At 43.9% G+C, this 18,843-nt stretch overlaps 2 protein-coding genes across 4 annotated transcripts in view; one reads left to right on the top strand and one right to left on the bottom strand.

Annotated features, from left to right (window-relative positions):
- usp22 (ubiquitin specific peptidase 22) overlaps positions 1-11,547 on the top strand; it is a 38,057-nt gene extending 26,510 nt beyond the window's left edge. For all 3 annotated transcript variants that reach the window (XM_014158410.2, XM_014158409.2, XM_014158411.2), the window contains 9 exons: positions 821-987; positions 1,313-1,460; positions 3,875-3,977; positions 7,036-7,194; positions 7,441-7,567; positions 7,774-7,865; positions 8,910-8,972; positions 9,127-9,276; positions 10,144-11,547. In XM_014158410.2, the coding sequence (XP_014013885.1) occupies positions 821-987; positions 1,313-1,460; positions 3,875-3,977; positions 7,036-7,194; positions 7,441-7,567; positions 7,774-7,865; positions 8,910-8,972; positions 9,127-9,276; positions 10,144-10,186 (1,052 nt within the window). In that variant the 3' untranslated portion in view covers positions 10,187-11,547. The remainder of the gene's footprint in view (positions 1-820; positions 988-1,312; positions 1,461-3,874; positions 3,978-7,035; positions 7,195-7,440; positions 7,568-7,773; positions 7,866-8,909; positions 8,973-9,126; positions 9,277-10,143) is intronic.
- An 868-nt stretch (positions 11,548-12,415) lies between these two features.
- Positions 12,416-18,299, bottom strand: tnfrsf13b (TNF receptor superfamily member 13B). Its single transcript, XM_014158412.1, has 5 exons — positions 18,218-18,299; positions 17,246-17,395; positions 14,577-14,693; positions 13,228-13,512; positions 12,416-12,726 (listed from the first exon to the last, which is right to left on the bottom strand). Exons 2-5 carry the CDS (start codon positions 17,358-17,360, stop codon positions 12,473-12,475), a joined length of 771 nt encoding a protein of 256 aa, XP_014013887.1. The 5' UTR covers positions 17,361-17,395; positions 18,218-18,299; the 3' UTR covers positions 12,416-12,472.
- Between the last annotated feature and the right edge of the window lie 544 nt (positions 18,300-18,843).

Here is an 18,843-nt window from a genome sequence, read left to right as displayed (position 1 = left end):
GTCTGTCTGTCTCTCGCGCGCTCTGTCTGTCTGTCTCTCGCGCGCTCTGTCTCTGTCTCTCGCGCGCTCTGTCTGTCTCTCGCGCGCTCTGTCTGTCTCTCTCGCGCGCTCTGTCTGTCTCTCTCGCGCGCTCTGTCTGTCTCTCTCGCGCGCTCTGTCTGTCTGTCTCGCGCGCTCTGTCTGTCTGTCTCGCGCGCTCTGTCTGTCTGTCTCTCGCGCGCTCTGTCTGTCTGTCTGTCTCTCGCGCGCTCTGTCTGTCTGTCTGTCTGTCTCTCGCGCGCTCTGTCTGTCTGTCTGTCTGTCTCTCGCGCTCTGTCTGTCTGTCTCTGCGCGCTCTGTCTGTCTCTCTCGCGCTCTGTCTGTCTCTCTCGCGCTCTGTTCTGTCTCTCTCGCGCTCTGTCTGTCTCTCTCGCGCGCTCTGTTCTGTCTCTCTCGCGCTCTGTCTGTCTCTCTCGCGCGCTCTGTCTGTCTCTCTCGCGCGCTCTGTCTGTCTGTCTCTCGCGCGCTCTGTCTGTCTGTCTCTCGCGCGCTCTGTCTGTCTGTCTCTCGCGCGCTCTGTCTGTCTGTCTCTCGCGCGCTCTGTCTGTCTGTCTCTCGCGCTCTGTCTGTCTGTCTCTCGCGCGCTCTGTCTGTCTGTCTCTCGCGCGCTCTGTCTGTCTGTCTCTCCCTTTCTCTCTCTCTCGTGCTCTCCCTTTCTGTCTCGCGCTCTCCCTCTCGCTGTCTGTCTCGCGCTCTCCCTCTCGCTGTCTGTCTCGCGCTCTCCCTCTCGCTGTCTGTCTCGCGCTCTCCCTCTCGCTGTCTGTCTCTCTGCCTCCCTTAGGTCTTCGAGGTCTGATCAACCTGGGAAACACGTGTTTTATGAACTGCATCGTCCAGGCCCTCACCCACACCCCCCTGCTGCGGGACTTCTTCCTGTCCGACAGACACAAGTGTGAGATGCAGTCCAACTCCTGTCTGGTGTGTGAGATGTCCCAGCTCTTTCAGGAGGTAAGGGCTTAAAAACATATTTCTCTTTCAGTCTCACACGCCTCCTTTCTCCTACCTCTTTCTCTCTCAGCCCATCTCTACAGCTGTCTAACCTCCTTCATCCGTCTCAGCCCAACTATCTTCACTCCTCTTCTCTCCCTCTAAAACTATTATTGTGGACGTACTTAGAACGTAGTATGGTTTAAGTGCCTGTTTCATCCTGCCCCTTCTCCAACCTTCATTCTCTCTCTTCATCCCCCTCTCTCCTTGTCCCATTTGTATCTGTCCCTCTTTTCCACATCCTCTGCCTCCTCCTAATGTTTCCCTATTCTTCCCTCTCTCTCAGTTCTACTCGGGCCACCGCTCGCCCCACATTCCCTTCCGGCTGCTGCACCTGGTGTGGACTCACGCGCGCCACCTAGCAGGCTACGAGCAGCAGGATGCCCACGAGTTCCTCATCGCTGCCCTGGATGTGCTGCACCGCCACTGCAAAGGTCTGCATCATAGTACACACACACACACACGCTACATTATAGCCTTAGAACTACCTTGTGGATACGGGAAGTATTCAGCCCCCTTTTCCACATTTTGTTACGTTTACAGCCTTATTGTTAAATTGTATAACATTTTATTTTTCTCATCAATCTACACACAGTACCCCATAATGACAAAGCAAAAACAGGTTTTTAGGAATTTTTTGAATTTTATTAGAAATAAAAAGAAAACTCACATTTTACATAAGTATTCAGACTCTTTACTCGGTACTTTGTTGAATCACCTTTGGTAGCGATTACAACCTTGAGTCTTCTTGGGTATGACGCTACAAGCTTGGCACACCTGTATTTGGAGTTTCTCCCATTCTTCTCTGCAGATTGTATCAAGCTCTGTTGGGTTGGATGGGGAGCGTCACTGCACAGCTTTTTTCAGGTCTCTTCAGAGATGTTTAATCGGGTTCAAGTCCGGGCTCTGGCTGGGCCACTCAAGGACATTCAGAGACTTGTCCCGAAGCCACTCCTGCGTTGTCTTGGCTGTGTGCTTAGGGTTGTTGTCCTGTTGGAAGGTGAATCTTTGTTTATGTGTAACTCTGTGTAACTCTGTGTCGCACTGCTTTGCTTTATCTTGGCCAGGTCGCAGTTGTAAATAACAACTTGTTCTCAACTGGCCGACCTTAAATGAAGGTGAAATAAAAATAAATACAAAAATTCACCCCACTCTGAGGTCCTGAGCGCTCTGGAGTAGGTTTTCATCAAGGATCTCTCTGTACTTTGCTCCGTTCATCTTTCCCTCGATCCTGACTGGTCTCCCAGTCCCTGCCTCTGAAAAACATCCCCATAGCATGATGCTGCTGCCACCACCATGCTTCACCGTTGGGATGGTACCAGGTTTCCTCCAGACGTGACTGTTGGCATTCAGGCCAAAGAGTTCAGTTTTGGTTTCATCAGACCAGAGAATCTTGTTTCTCATGGTCAGAGTCCTTTAGGTGCCTTTTGGCAAACTCCAAACGGGCTGTCATGTGCCTTTTACTGAGGTGTGGTTTCCGTCTGGCCACTCTACCATAAAGGCCTGATTGGTGGATTGCTGCAGAGCTGGTTGTTCTCTCATTTCCACAGAGGAACTCTGTCAGTGACCATCGGGTGCTAGGTCTTGGTGGTTCCCAACTTCTTCAATTTAAGAATGATGGAGGCCACTGTGTTCTTGGGGACCTTCAATGCTGCAGACATTTTTTGTACCCTTCCCCAGATGTGTGCCTCTCTACAATCCTGTCTCGGAGCTCTTCGGACAATTCCTTTGACCTAATGGCTTGGTTTTTGCTCTGACATGCACTGTCAACTGTGGGACCTTTATATAAGCTGTGTGCCTTTCCAAATCATGTCCAATCAATTGAATTTACCACAGGTGGACTCTAATCAAGTTGTTGAAACATCTCAAGGATGATCAATGGAAACAGGATGCACCTGAGCTCAAGTTTGAGTCTCATAGCAAAGGGTTTGAATACTTATGTAAATACGGTATTTCTGTTTTATATTTTTAATACATTTGCAAAAAATGTCTAAACCTGTTTTCACTTTGTTGTTATGGGGTATTGTGTGTTGATTGATGAGGAAAACTAATCCATTTTAGATTAAGGCTGTAATGTAACAACATGTAAAAAAAAAAACCAAAAAAGGAAGCGGTCTGAATACTTTCTGAATACACTGTATATACAGAGACGCATATATTACACAGGCTTACACACACACAGATTGTAGAAAGCAGACTGCTCTACTCAAATGGCACCCACACTCTCTACTTCAGCCACAGTCAACGGGTGGGAGGAAAAGCAGGAATATGAGCGAGGGGAAGAGAAGGAACTACGGAGGAGGAGAGTGTAGGATATGGCTGTGCTGGTCTGCTAACTAACTGCCCGGATGAGGCTGATAACTGACGGCCTGGATGAGATGAGATGACAGGCAGATAACTTACGGCCTGAGATGAGATGAGAGGCAGATAACTTACGGCCTGAGATGAGATGAGAGGCAGATAACTTACGGCCTGAGATGAGATGAGAGGCAGATGACTTACGGCCTGAGATGAGATGAGAGGCAGATGACTGACGGCCTGAGATGAGATGAGAGGCAGATGACTGACGGCCTGAGATGAGATGAGAGGCAGATAACTGACTGCCTGAGATGAGATGAGAGGCAGATAATTGACTGGCAGCCTGGATGAGATGAGCTGAGAGGCTACTAATTGACACAGACACTCTTTACATAAAAGCCCTGATTGTGTTTGCTTGGCTCTGTCGTCCTCCACCATTCCTCTCTCTCTCATCCCCTCTCTGATATTGTGGTAAGGGGGAGGGGAAGGTTGATGTGGTAGTTCGACATGCTTTGATTCTCAATCGTGTGTCCCTGTGCTCACCATGGAGATGACAACGGGAAGAAGGCTAACAACCCCAATAACTGCAACTGCATCATCGACCAAATCTTCACTGGAGGCCTGCAGTCTGACGTCACATGTCAAGTCTGCCAGTAAGCTCCTCTGTGTGTGTGTGTGTCAGTGTGTGTGTCATTGTTTTTTTCCTTCTATGTGACATTTATGCTTCATCCTTACTTTGTCTCTGTCTCTCTCTCTCTGTCTGTGCTCTTGTTGCATCATGTTTTACATCACTCAGTGTCAGCCCTGGTCTGACCCCCTCTCCTCTGCAGTGAGTCAGGGAGAGTGGACCTGATTTGAACAGACACACACCACCCACTGTTTCACTCCCTCTGCTGTAGCTGGTCCCTTACTGGACAGTGTAGATCGACAGTGTTCTATCCCCACCTGGTGGACACATGGAGCATTGCACAATCTTCGTTTGATGCACTGATATAGAAACCTTTGCAACATTTTGAATACGTAAACTCTGCAAAAAAAGAAACGTCCTCTCACTGTCAACTGTGTTTATTTTCATCAAACTTAACGTGTAAATATTGTGTGAACATAACAAGATTCAACAACTGAGACAATAACTGAACAAGTTCGACAGACATGTGACTAACAGAAATTGAATAATGTGTCCCTGAACAAAAGGGGGGTCAAAAGTAACAGTCAGTATCTGGTGTGGCCACCAGCTGCATTAAGTACTGCAGTGCATCTCCTCCTCATGGACTGCACCAGATTTGCCAGTTCTTGCTGTGAGATGTTACCCCACTCTTCCACCAAGGCACCTGCAAGTTCCCAGACATTTTTGGGGGGAATGGCCCTAGCCCTCACCCTCCGATCCAACAGGTCCCAGACGTGCTCAATGGGATTGAGATCTGGGCTCTTCGCTGGCTATGGCAGAACACTGACATTCCTGTCTTGCAGGAAATCACGCACAGAACGAGCACTATGGCTGGTGGTTTTGTCATGCTGGAGGATCATGTCAGGATGAGCCTGCAGGAAGGGTACCACATGAGGGAGGAGGATGTCTTCTCTGTAACGCACAGCGTTGAGATTGCCAGCAATGACAACAAGCTCAGTCCAATGATGCTGTGACACACCGCCCTAGACTGATGTTCGGATGTACCGATCCTGTGCAGGTGTTGTTACACGTGGTCTGCCACTGCGAGGACGATCTGTCTCCCTGTAGCGCTGTCTTAGGCGTCTCACAGTACAGACATTGCAGACATTGCAATATATTGCCCTGGCCTCATCTGCAGTCCTCATGCCTCCTTGCAGCATTCCTAAGGCACGTTCACACAGATGAGCAGGGACCCTGGGCATCTTTCTTTTGGTGTTTTTCAGAGTAAGTAGAAAGGCCTCTTTTAATGTACTAAATTTTCATAACTGTGGCCTTAATTGCCTGCCATCTGTAAGCTGTTAGTGTCTTAACCTCTTTGGGCTTGGGGGCAGTATTTTCACGTTCGGATGAAAAGCGTGCCCAGAGTAAACTGCCTGCTACTCAGGCCCAGAAGCTAAGATATGCATATTATTAGTAGATTTTGATAGAAAACACTCTGAAGTTTCTAAAACTGTTTGAATGATGTCTGTGAGTATAACAGAACTTGTATGGCAGGCAAAAACCTGAGAAAAATCCAACCAGGAAGTGGGAAATCTGAGGTTTGTAGTTTTTCAAGTGATTGCCTTTCCAATACACAGTGTAAATTTGGTCAGATTGCACTTCCTAAGGCTTCCACTAGATGTCAACAGTCTTTAGAATGTTGTTTCAGGCTTCTATTGTGAAAGGGGAGTGAATAAGAGCTGTTTGAACTTGTGGTCTGGCTGAAATGCTTTAGTTTAGTCGCGCGCGGCCGTGAGCACGAGCTCCGTTCCCTTTCATTTCTAAAGACAAAGGAATTGTCTGGTTGGAATATTATTGAAGATTTATGATAAAAACATCCTAAAAATTGATTCTATACATCGTTTGACATGTTTCTACAAACTGTAATGGAACTTTTCTGACTTTTCGTCTGGACTTAGTGCCCGCGCCTTGTGCATTTGGAATAGTGAACTAAACGCGTGAACAAAAAGGAGGTATTTGGACATAAAGATTAACTTTATCGAACAAAACAAACATTTTATTGTGGAAATGGGATTCCTGGGAGTGCATTCCGATGAAGATCATCAAAGGTTAGTGAATATGTAGAACGCTATTTCTGACTTTTACTGACTCTGCAACATGGCGGGTATCTGTATGGCTTGTTTTGGTGGCTGAGCGCTGTACTCAGATTATTGCATGGTGTGCTTTCACCGTAAAGCTTTTTTGAAATCTGACACAGCGGTTGCATTAAGGAGAAGTTTATCTATGCACAACACTTGTATCTTTCAACGTTTATGATGAGTATTTCTGTAAATTGATGTGGCTTTCTGCAAAATCACCGGATATTTTGGAAACAAAACATTACTGAATATAACGCGACAATGTAAACTGAGATTTTTGGATATAAATATTAACTTTATTGAACAAAACATACATGTATTGTGTAACATGAAGTCCTATGAGTGCCATCTGATGAAGATCATCAAAGGTTAGTGATTCATTTTATCTCTATTTCTGCTTTTTGTGACTCCTCTCTTTGGCTGGAAAATGGCTATGTTTTTTTGTGACTAGGCGCTGACCTAACACAATCGCATGGTATGCTTTCACCATAAAGCCTTTTTGAAATCGGACACTGTGGTTGGATTAACAAGAAGTTAAGCTTTAAAATTGTGTATAATACTTGTATTTTTGAGGAATTTTAATTGAGATTTCTGTTTGAATTTGGCGCCCTGCACTTTCACTGGCTGTTGTCAAATCGATCCCGTTAATAAGAGGTTTAACAACCGCTCCACAGGTGCATGTTCATTCATTGTTTTTGGTTCATTGAACAAGCATGGGAAACAGTGTTTAAACCCTTTACAATGAAGATCTGTAAAGTTATTTGGATTTTTACGAATTATCTTTGAAAGACAGGGTCCTGAAAAAGGGACTTTTCTTCTTTTTGCTGAGTTTACATGCGAACAAATATTGTCACAGTGTTGTGACTACTGGTGGGGGTCATATTGATGGTTCCATAAGCTTCAGGTCTGTCAAAGGCCAAACCTTACAGTGCCATTCCCTCAGACTCCTCCCCTCTCGCCCTGTAGCGGTGTTTCCACGACAATTGACCCGTTCTGGGACATCAGTCTGGACCTGCCGGGGTCGTCCACACCCTTCTGGCCCCTCAGCCCCGGGGGGGACGGCAGCACACTCAACGGAGAGAGCCACCTCTCCGGGGCCACCACGCTCACAGACTGTCTTCGCAGGTACTACTCACCCCTTTATCTCGATTTCTTCCTCTCTCTTTCTCTATCCCTCTCTCCATCTATCAAGGGCCACCACTCTGACTGTCTACTCCGATATCTCATTACTACTCTTCACTTCCATATCACTTCCTGTTTGTCTCTCTAGTCTGCTGTCCAGCTCTCTCCACATCAATGGAGACACCATCAATCTCTTTCACACACACACTCACCCGGAGTGTGTTCTGACCATGGTCCCGTCTTCTGCAGGTTTACCCGACCAGAACACTTGGGGAGCAGCGCCAAGATCAAATGTAGCGGTTGCCATAGTTACCAGGAGTCCACCAAACAGCTGACCATGAAGAAGCTCCCCATTGTGGCGTGTTTCCACCTCAAAGTCAGTGTGTGTGTGTGTGTGTGTGTGTGTGTGTGTGTGTGTGTGTGTGTGTGTGTTCTGTCTGTATATGTGTAAAAGGTAGTGAGAGCTCCAGGTTTAGTTCCCTTTTCCACTTCAAACTCATGTCCTACTGCTGTTATCTCTACCCGCTCTCTCTTTTTCATGTTTTTCGCTCTCCTCTTTCTCTCTTCTCCCCCTCTCTCCAGCGGTTTGAACACTCAGCGAAGCTGCGGAGGAAGATCCCTACATACGTCTCCTTCCCCTTAGAGCTGGACATGACTCCCTTCATGGCCTCCAGGTCAGTCTGAACAATGAGCCAGGCCCACCGTGGAAAAGATGAAGGCTGCATCTCAGTAGTCTGAAGTTACTTCCTCATATTTTCGCCAGGTGAAGTCACCATGTGAAATGTCAGCCCTCTGATGGTCTCCTTGCTATGTAGCTTTCACGTGGCGATTCTCAAATCAGTGCCAATGAAGGAAAGGAGACAAGGAAAGGAAGCCCCTTGAGTCGACTGAGATGCAGCCCTTCTGTCATAGAATTAAATAGGTGTGTGTGTGTGTGTGTGTGTGCGTGTGTGTGTGTGTGTGTGTGTGCTGTCTGACCAACCACGTCCATTTTCTGTGTGTTTAATTGGTGTGTTAACTTAATTAGCCAAACACAGGTCTGTGTGTGTGTATGTACACATTAATGCAGAACTCCCTGTGCGTATCCCCTGATGCACAGCACGTCAAAACAACACCTGCTGCTGAGGTGGACTCAACTGGATTCAGATCGCTCTCCTCCAGAGAGGAAGAGCGATGCCTGGAACTGCATCAGTTCATTGACTGAATGAATGTGTGGGTGTGTATGAAAGAGATGTGTTATATTGGTGTGGAGGTGGGAATGTAATCTCTAGGGTTAGTGTCACACCAGGCAGTCAGTCAGGGGCCTCGTTGGAAACCGTGCCTGGCAGGGTGAGGTGTTAATGTCATAGCTAACTCGGCTTAATAGGGGTGCTATAGGATTCATTGTAATCTACATGTGCAATATTAAAGGGACCGTTCACCCAAATTACAAAATCACATTGGTTTCCTCACCCTGTAAGCAGTCTATGGACAAGGTGAGACGGCAAACCATGCTTTGGTTTAGTTTCCCTGGTACTGTTAGCAGTAGCATGTGGAAGCGGTGACAGGGAAACTAAATCAAAGCATGGATTGCCGCCTCATCTTGTCCATAGACAGGTTAAGGAAAACCAATATGTGATTGTCATTTTGGTGAACTATCCCTAGAGTGAAGCCTAAGGATGGCTTAGTATGACAGCCTTTGTTCATCGTTGCTGACATGTTGTCTGTGTGTCTTTCAGTAAAGAGAGCAGGATGAACGGACAGTACCAGCAGTCCGTAGACGTGTTCAACAACGACAATAAGTATGTGCGCTGTCCCTCTAACAATGGTACTAGGTTGCATATAAAGAACAAGAGCCAATTCACTGTCATTATATTATGTTCTCTCTTGCTTTGACTTGAACCAATTCTCATCCATTTTCTGCCTCGCTTCCTATCTCCTGTTCTCTCCCTCCAGGTATTCTCTGTTTGCGGTGGTCAACCACCAGGGCACTCTGGAGAGCGGTCACTACACCACATTCATCCGGCAGCACAAGGACCAGTGGTTCAAGTGTGACGACGCCGTCATCACCAAGGCCAGCATCAAGGACGTGCTGGACAGCGAAGGGTAAGCTCTGAAAATATCCTAAGTTTGAACTGTAGTCATAACAAGTAATATTTGTTCGCAAAAGTAGTACACTGGTAGTACACTTTACTAGTATTAGCAGACTGATATGTAGACGTCTGTAGCAGGGGCAGACTATTTATTTTGCTGCATCTCCCCTTTGGCAGAAAAGGTAGTTGTATAATTAAGAACAGTATCTTGCAGGATTCAATAGTTGGAATTGTAAGAGTTGACTGGAATCCAGAAAGAACAAAACCCTGTCCTCAAACATTTACATCAAATGAAATACTTTTCTTGATCAAATATATCAATAAAGTAGTTTTATATTCCACAAGTATGATCAGATTAACTGTTTTGTACAGATAATGCTGGTTTCAATTTTTTCACAAAAGTACTGGGTCTCTACTAGTCCTTTATTCAGCCATTTTTTTCTGTCTGCATTTGCCCCACCCCCGAGGCTTTTAAAAATTGTATTTAACCTTAGCTAGGCAAGTCAATTAAGAACAAATTCTTATTTTACAATGACTGCCTACTGGGGAATTGCCTTGTTCAGGGGCAGAACGACAGATTTTTACCTTGTCAGCTCTGGGATTTGATCCAGCAACCTTTCGGTTACTGGCCCAACGCTCTAACCAACCACTAGGCTACCTGCCACCCCAGTAGTGGTTTTAAATGATTATCTGACCCTGTATTACTGGTTAGGGGCAACTTTGACCTAGTCCAGCTAGGTCCTCTCCAAATGTAATCCACAACTCCATCTCCCCTTTCTGTTGTAGCCTCTACCTTCTGTTGTTCATATGTTTTTCATTATCATGAATAATTACTTGTATCAGTGTGGAATCTTATCGTTGAATCGCTCTCTGTTCTCAGGTACCTCTTGTTCTACCATAAACAGTTTCTGGAGTACGAATAGCCACCTTCCTTCAGCACTGATGTCAACAGCCACCAAGAGACTTGTAACAACAAGATGGCGACATGACGCACGCCTACCTGAAACTCTACATCAGTGAAATTTGAAGCTGGGGGAATGGAGGGAAAGGAAAATGAATCATGCATCCTTTCTGAGTAACGGACACTCCGAAACCAATCTGCACTGAAGCTACTCGGATCTACTTGATAAGGAGGAAGAGAGGAGAGGGGGAGGGAAGATCGCAGGATGGAGAGGGGGAGTGTGACTATGGAGGCCTTGTTGGAAGAGAAGGCGCTTCCTTCGCTCTCGATCTCCCTCTCTTTCTCTATTCTTGTTTCAGACAGACGGGCAGATGGAGGGACAGACTGACCGTGGGCACATCTCATAAAAACTTCACATTCAGTTATTTTATCATTTCTGAAATCCATCATTCCACCCACACATACACCCATCTACAAGTGACCAAGCATTTTCAAAGGCGGAAATATATTTGGTTGTCTAATTTCTTTATGCATTATTATTGCGCTGACTGCAGAACAAGCTGACAAATGGTATTTACAATATTGCAAAGACAAAAGTGGTAACTATAATCGTGGTTTGTGACTTTTTAGTAAAAAAAAAAAAAATACTGTATGATTAATCTAACACATCTATTTTTTAACTATGGAAGAAGCGGAGTGTTGTTCTGTGAAAAAGCTATCCTCTTTTGTGTTTTACTATTTGCGATGGCAGCGAAAATACATAACTATATTTTTATAATTAATTTTAGTCCTTGTTTATAGTTTCCCATCCTCCCCTCTGCCTCGAACAACCCTGTCCTTGTTATGTTGTGCAGTCATGTCTTTTTTGAAAAGAGACCGTATCACGTTTTTTTGTTTCTTGCGCTGATGGTATAATTCTTGTGTTGCTGACATATGGTGGGGAATTTGTTTCAGGTGATGCGTTGTTGTGAATAAGAAAAAGACTGGCACATTGTGTATCCTGCCGGAGACGATGGCTCGATCTGACAGTGTTAAACCTTGTCCACATGTTTCTCTAATTCCGTGTATGCGCACACGCATGTGTGTTGTGCATATGTTTGTGTACTGAATCAGTACTTCCCATTCAGCATGCTGTCTACGATGGATATAAAGTTGGTGTCGGAGAGTTTTTTTTTTTTTTTTTTTTTCACATCATTTATGTTAAAGTATGTATGTATGTATGTATGTATGTATGTATGCTAAAATAAGAAACCAAGGTATAAACTGAGTTACTTTATCGGCCAAGGATCATTATGGTCTAGTCAAGACTACATCCCCAACACTTTATCTGCTGCAAGAACTGGACACTGATGGTGAGACCCAAAATAAAAACCTTTATCTTTACTTGCCTGTGTTCTACAGGGTTTTATTAGCTTGTTGAAGATTTACTGGAGGACTTTCATGGCGGCACATGGAGGCCACCCGCCTGTGAATGTCCAGCCAGGTCACCTGTGATAGTCGGTATTTGATGTCCGTCCATGTCTGAGCACGTCGGAAGATGACGTGGAAACTGGCCACTAGGGGCAACAGTGAATGCTTAAGCATCCGCCAAAGGTTGCATGTTCAAATCCAGCAATAAAAATGTTTTTGAGATTTTAGTTTTAAGCCTATCCCAAACCATAACCCTTACCTTAACCATTCAGAGTTAATGCCTAACCTTAAACATGAACTTCGTAATTTGACGTTTGAGAAACATGGATGAACGTCTAATTCTGACTTTGAGAGGTAGTTGTAATGTCTCCCGAGAGACGAAGAGGGTGTCCTGATTTGATCATTTTTGTTGCTGAGAATTTTCTTGCACAACAGGAAATGCAAACTTGTGCATTCAAGGTTTTAAAAAGGCTTTTAAAGTTTTTGTAATCTCCACTTTAAAATGTCAGACTTGATTTGCCCTATTGAAAAATATATCAACCACTACAAAAATGTCCATTAATTATAATCCACATAATTCACATTTCTTGTTGCTGCAGGATTAGTTTCCTGCTGTAGAAAACTGGCTCAAATGAAGATCCAACATCTGTACAGGCATATATAATGTTCTATGTCACTCGCTTCTGTCTCACTCCAGTTTCTCCTGTATCCTTCACCACCTATTAATTTCTGCTCTCCAGACTGCTCACACATCTGATCTTGGGACAGTTTTTCTTTTTTCCCCCCGCTAATTGTTCAGGTTAGGATTGGGGAGGAAAAATTGATCCTGGAGTGGACGGTATGAGATCTGTCCAGAGTTGTTTATTTATTTAGTGTCCAGTCTGGTTCAGTTCTGCAATCAGAAGCTGGGCTGACTGGGGGAGCAAATTATTCTCTGTGATGATCCACACTGAGGGGCTCTGGTAGGAGAGTGGAGGTCCTGGGGGACAGCCTGCTGGTAGAGGGTGAGCGGGGGTCTCTGCTGCTTCTCTCCCCTGCCAGGCACTCCGAGGTCAGGGAAGCAGTGGACACACACACACGTCTCTGTGGGGCTGGACGAACGGCTCAGTGTCACACTGTTAACCTGGAGCAGGGATGGATCTATCAGGCAGTCTAAAGATGGTACACACACACACACAGGTTATCTCTATCTAAAAGGAGCCATGTTCAATTACAAGATTGTGATCTTGGATCACCACTGTGATTTAATATTATTTGACCCTGCTGGTCATCTATGAACATTTGAACATCTTGGCCATGTTCTGTTATAATCTCCACCCGGCACAGCCAGAAGAGGACTGGCCACTCATAGGAATCTGGTTCCTCTAGGTTTTTTCCTAGGTTCCTGCCTTTTCTAGGGAGTTTTTCCTAGCCACCGTGCTTCTACACCTGCATTGCTTGCAGCTTGGGGTTTTAGGCTGGGTTTCTGTACAGCACTTTGTGACATCAGCTGATGTAAGAAGGGCTTTATAAATATATTTGATTGATTGATCCGTTTTTTTGTACCTTTTTAGATCTTATTGAATATCCTAGATCAGCCCTCCCATTCTGAGTGGCTTTATGAAGATGTAACCTGTGCTACCTTTTTTAGTCTAGATGTGTGCCCAAACTGACCTTTGGAGGACTGGCTGTGCTGGTTAGGCTCTTGGCCCTTTTGGCCTTCATGACCCTGGGTGTGACTGTTCTGTGTGGCTCCTGGTCGGGGGGTCCTCCTCAGCAGCACCAGCAGAGCCACAGACAGGGTCAGCAGCAGCAGAGTCAGACACAGGCCCAGCAGAGAGTACACCAGGATGGCTGAGTTAGGCAGGCCTCTGGGTAGGTAGCTGCCCCTGATGGTATGGTTCTGGAAGGCATTCCCATCCACAGGCCTCAAGATTCCATTCAAGGCAGGCTGTTGGGCTTGAGGGAATTAAATGACTTAAATTAAATCCTTATGTACCCTGCAATAACATCCATGTAATGTGAAGTGAGTCGTAACGTAGCGTATGCACATTTCCAAATGTCAACGCTCTACTTCTAGACGGTTCTCAGTTCTGAACATCAGCAAAGCCAAATGCATTTAATCCCAAAGTTATCTTATTTCAATTTGACTGAATTAGAGAGAACACTAAATGGCACCCTATTCTCTATATAGTGCTCTACTTTTGACTAGGGCCTTCTGGGAGGGTACCGTTTGGGACTTAGACATTACATTTCAGCTAGTCCAGCCGTGTAATCCTGAGGTAATGAAGCACCTGGCTGGGTAAATGGCATTTGAAAAAGGAATTGATGTGCTCAACTCAAATGTTTGTAGAAGAAAAAAGTATTTGGTTGCCGGGTTCAAAAGGCATATATTTTAAGAAAGGAAAAACCTACACTCTGGAACATTCTTTACGTTTTAATGTCTTCTTTTTTTGCAGCAGCAGCAAAGGTCAGAGCAAACGGCCACAGCCTTGACCAAACGCTGACGGAGACTGTGGCCGAAACTTGTCTGTTTGCTCTGACCTCTACGTTTTGAATGCCCTTTTTTTTTTTATGAAGCAGAGGTCAGAGCAAACAGACAAGTTTCGGCCACAGTCTTCGTCAGCGTTTGGTCAAGGCTGTGGCCGTTTGCTCTGACCTTTGCTGCTAAAAAAAAAAAAGACATGAAAACGTAAAGAATATTCCAGTGAGTATGGTTTTTTCCTTTAAAACAATATATGACAAGCTGCTGCACTTGTGAAAGGGTCGCTTGCATGTCAGTTGTTATACGTATTGGATCGACTGCCAGAAGCTCTTTTGGAGATGGCTGTATGCTCAATTAATTACTTACTAGTGTACAAACTATTATGACGGTTTGAGTGTGTTACAGAGAGAGGGAGAACGAGAGACAAAAAGAGAACCTTGAGCACCTAATATTCTGATGAAAAAGGGTTTCCTATATGTTTTGTAATAGCTACAACATACTGGCTGGATGTATAGTACATAGAATGCTGTTCACTCACTCTGACACTGGTGGGAACACTCTGAGGGATGGCTGCCACACACCGCAGCACACCTCAGACACTTCTTCAACAGCCTGTCGTAGTACTGCCCTGGGACTGCCTTACACCCCAGAGACACTGGCACAGACAGACACACAATGGCACAAGGATGGTCTGAGTATTACAACATGCATGGTATATTCTTCCTGTGTTTTGACACAAAATGGCTACCATGTACAGTATCAACCATGATTCCAGTAGGCTATACATGTTACTTAACCCTATAAAAATGGTATTGAGATTCATTGACCTTTTGTATTATCCTTTTACCACTGATACAACACCATATAATTAAATACAACATGTATATATCATTAAATACAGTGTCTATCAATAATTCATCCCCCTTGGATTTATTCACAGTTTATTGTGTTACAAAGTGGGATTAAAATTGATTTAATAAAACAATGTCAATGATCTACACATTATACTCTGTCAAACTGGATGAAACATTTTCTTTTTTATGAATGAAAAATATAACACTAGTATACACTGAGTTCACAAAACATTAGGAACACCTTCCTAATATTGAATTGAACCCCCTTTTGCCATCAGAACAGCCTCAATTCATCGGGGCATGGACTACAAGGTGTCAAAGGTATTCCAAAGGGATGCTGGCCAATGTTGACTCCAATGCTTCCCACAGTTGTCAAGTTGGCTGGATGTCTTTTGGGTGGTGGACCATTCTTGATACACACAGGAAACTGTTGAGCATGAAAAACCCAGCAGCGTTGCAGTTCTTGAAACACTCCAACCAGTGCGCCTGGCACCTACTAACATACCCTGTTCAAAGGCACTTCCATTTGTCTTACCCATTCACCCTCTTAATGGCTCATACACAGTCCATGTCTCAATTGTCTCGAGGCTTAAAAATCTTTATTTAACCTGTCTCCTCCTCTTTATCTACACTAATTGAAGTGGCTTTAGCCTGTTACATCAATAAGGGATCATACTGTAGCTTTCACGTCAATTCAGATGGTCAGTCTGTCATGGAAAGAGCAGGTGTTCTTAATGTTTTGTACACTCGGTGTATATTGACTAGATAGGTATTCGTCCCCTGAGTCAATACATGTTAGAAACACCTTTTGGCAGCGTTTCCAACTGTTGAGTCTTTTTGGGTAACTCTCGAAGAGCTTTGCACACCTTGATTGTGCAATATTTGCCCATTACTTTAAAAAAAATACTTTCAAGCTCTTTCAATTATTTTCTTTATCATTGCAAGACAGACATTTTCAAGTCTTCCCATAGATTTTCAAGTAGATTAAGTCAAAACTGTAACTCGGCCACTCAGGAACATTCACTATCTTCTTGGTAAGCCACTCCAGCATAGATTTGGCCTTGTGTTTTAAGTTATTCTCCTGCTGAAAGGGGAATTAGTCTCCCAGTGTCTGGTAGAAAGCAGACTGAACCAGGATTTTGCCTGTGCTTAACTCCCTTCTCTTTCATTTTATCTTGAAAAACTCCACGGTCCTTGCCGATGACAAGCATATCCATAACATGACGCAGCCACCACCATTCTTAAAATGTGGAGAGTGGTACTCAGAGGTGTGTTGTGTTGGATTTGCCCCAAACATAACACTTTGTATTCAGGACAAAAAGTTTATTCCTTTGCCACATTTTTTTTCAGTATTACTCTGCCTTGTTGCAAACAGAATACATGTTTTGGAATATTTGTATTCTGTACAGGCTATTATTGTGTAGTAACTACACTGTTGATCCAGCCTCAGGAGAAATCCATCACAGCCATTAAACTTTAAACTCTGTAACTGTTTTCAAATCACCAAGGACCTTATAATGAAATCCCAGAGATATTTCCTTTCTCACCGGCAACTCAATTAGCAAGGACACCTGTATCTTTGTAGTGACTGGGTATATTGATACACCATCCAAAGCCTAATCAATAGCGTCACCATGCTCAAAAGGATATTCATCATCTGCTTTTTTTTATTTTAGCCCATCTACCAATCGGTGCCCTTCTTAACAAGGCATTGGAAAAGCTCCCTGGTCTTTTTTGTTGAATCTGTGCTTGAAATTCACTACTCAACTGAGGGACCTTACAGCTAATTGTATGTGTGGGGTACAGAGATGGGGTAGTCATTAAAAAAAACTTAACACACACAGAATCCATGCAACTTATTATGTGGCTTGTTGAGCACATTTTTACTCCTGAACTTACTATTTAGTCTTGCCATAACAAAGGGGGGAATACTTCTGCAACCAAGACATTTTAGTAATCAATTTTTTATTAATTAAAAAAATCACTATGAAATCAATTTGAATCCCACTTTGTAATGCAACACAAGGGGGTGAATACTAATGATAGGCACTTTACCTCTATGTATAACTTTAAGTTTGAGTCCATAGGAGGTTGGTGGCACCTTAATTGGGGAGGGTGGGCTTGTGGTAATGGTTGAAGGGGAATAGGTGGACTATGTCAAACACAAGATTTCCATATGTTTGATGCCATTCAATTTACTCCGTTCCAGCTACTTATGACCCGTCCTCCCCTCAGCAGCTTCCACTGATTGAGTCATATGGACAATCATACGGTGTATTGGCCTCTCACTGACTTCTCAAGTCAGTGTATGTGTTATTGCCCCCGGCGAGCGTTTGTGTGTATGTGAACTTACCACAGTACTCGATGCATCTGAGGTGGCGATGGGGCTGCTGGCAGACCATCTGACAGGTCAGACACTTCCTGACCAGGCGGTCCCAGAAGTAACCCTCTGAACAGCCTAACCCCATGGCTCAGTTCGGGTGTCAACTCACACTCTGACTCACTGAATGACAGATGGGGAAATCAGGGTCAGTTCATGGGATCCTTGTGTAATTTGTATTTGTATTTATTAAGGATCCCCATTGAAGTCAGCAGCTACTCTTCCTGGGGTCCAGCAACATTAAGGCAGTTATATACAAAAAAAATGTACAGTACATTTCATAACACTTAGTAATCAGTCTTGGATCACTTGGTTTGGATGGATTCGAACCTCTTTAGTTTTACACTATATTATCCTGTCCAACTAGCTCCAGAATATATCAGAAGAGAGGTCAAGGCTCCAAAAACTACAACTTCAAAGATTTAAATGAACTTTTCTTGACAGAGGAATACTGCGCTGCGCTCTGCTGGGCACAGAATCACTGAGCCGGAGAAAGTACACATGCTCAACGAATGAAGCTGCGCCTCGCCTTGTTCTTGAACTTCATAAAATTGACTCATACATTTGTTCTTATCTGTGCATTTGCTTAAACAATTCTCCAACAGTATCATGTAAGGCCTTTACTACTGATTGATTCCTTTCACCATACGTGACGTTATCATGGTGTGTTTGTTGGTGTAACACTCTATAGCATAAACAATGGCTCATTGCATACACCAGTAAGTATTCAAAGGCATGATGTTGATCTTTATGTCTGGATATCCGATTAGTAAAAAAATTAAATCCGCCCTTCATTACCATTCCCAGGTGGTGAATTAATAATTAAAGACTCCATCTTTTAAAACGTTATAAACCATGAACAGCATAACCATTAACCAACTCACATGTAAATGAAAAAATGTATCTCGTTACATAATGTAATAAAACAAATATCATATGACTTACCTACAGAGAGATGAAAGACATGTATGGACCTTTGCTTGAAATGTGCCTCTCATGCAGTGACACTGAGCTATATGTATTTGAGTTGGGGGCTGATTTGGGTACAACCGCAATGTCTTTTCTGGGACTTCCCCCTTGCACAGAAGGTGAGCTACTCTGTTGTTATGGTGAGTCATGCTTGATAGATGTGAATTGTGACTAAGATTAGACATTTTGTCATATCTATTCATATACTTTTACTAAGCAATATGAACTTGCCTACCTTTCCCAAATATTGAATGAGACAGTATGTTATTTACAGGGGTCTGTTACATTGCTAAAATGGCATGTAACGTAGACTGCAGACTCACAGCAGCCTTTTAGTATGATGAGGATTTAGAGCGCAATATAAAGCTCTTATTTAAGCAATAAGTCCCGAGGAGGTGTGGTATATGGCCAACATACCACGGCTAAAGGCTGTTCTTAACCTGTTATGGCTAGGGGGCAGTATTTTCACAACCGGATAAAAAACGTACCCGATTTAATCTGATTATTACTCCTGCCCAGAAACTAGAATATGCATATAATTATTAGCTTTGGATAGAAAACACTCCAAAGTTTCTAAAACTGTTTGAATGGTGTCTGTGAGT

Source organism: Salmo salar, chromosome ssa19, assembly GCF_905237065.1.
Source record: "Salmo salar chromosome ssa19, Ssal_v3.1, whole genome shotgun sequence".
Classification (NCBI taxonomy): Eukaryota; Metazoa; Chordata; class Actinopteri; order Salmoniformes; family Salmonidae; genus Salmo; species Salmo salar.
This window is presented reverse-complemented; position numbering and strand designations above follow the sequence as displayed.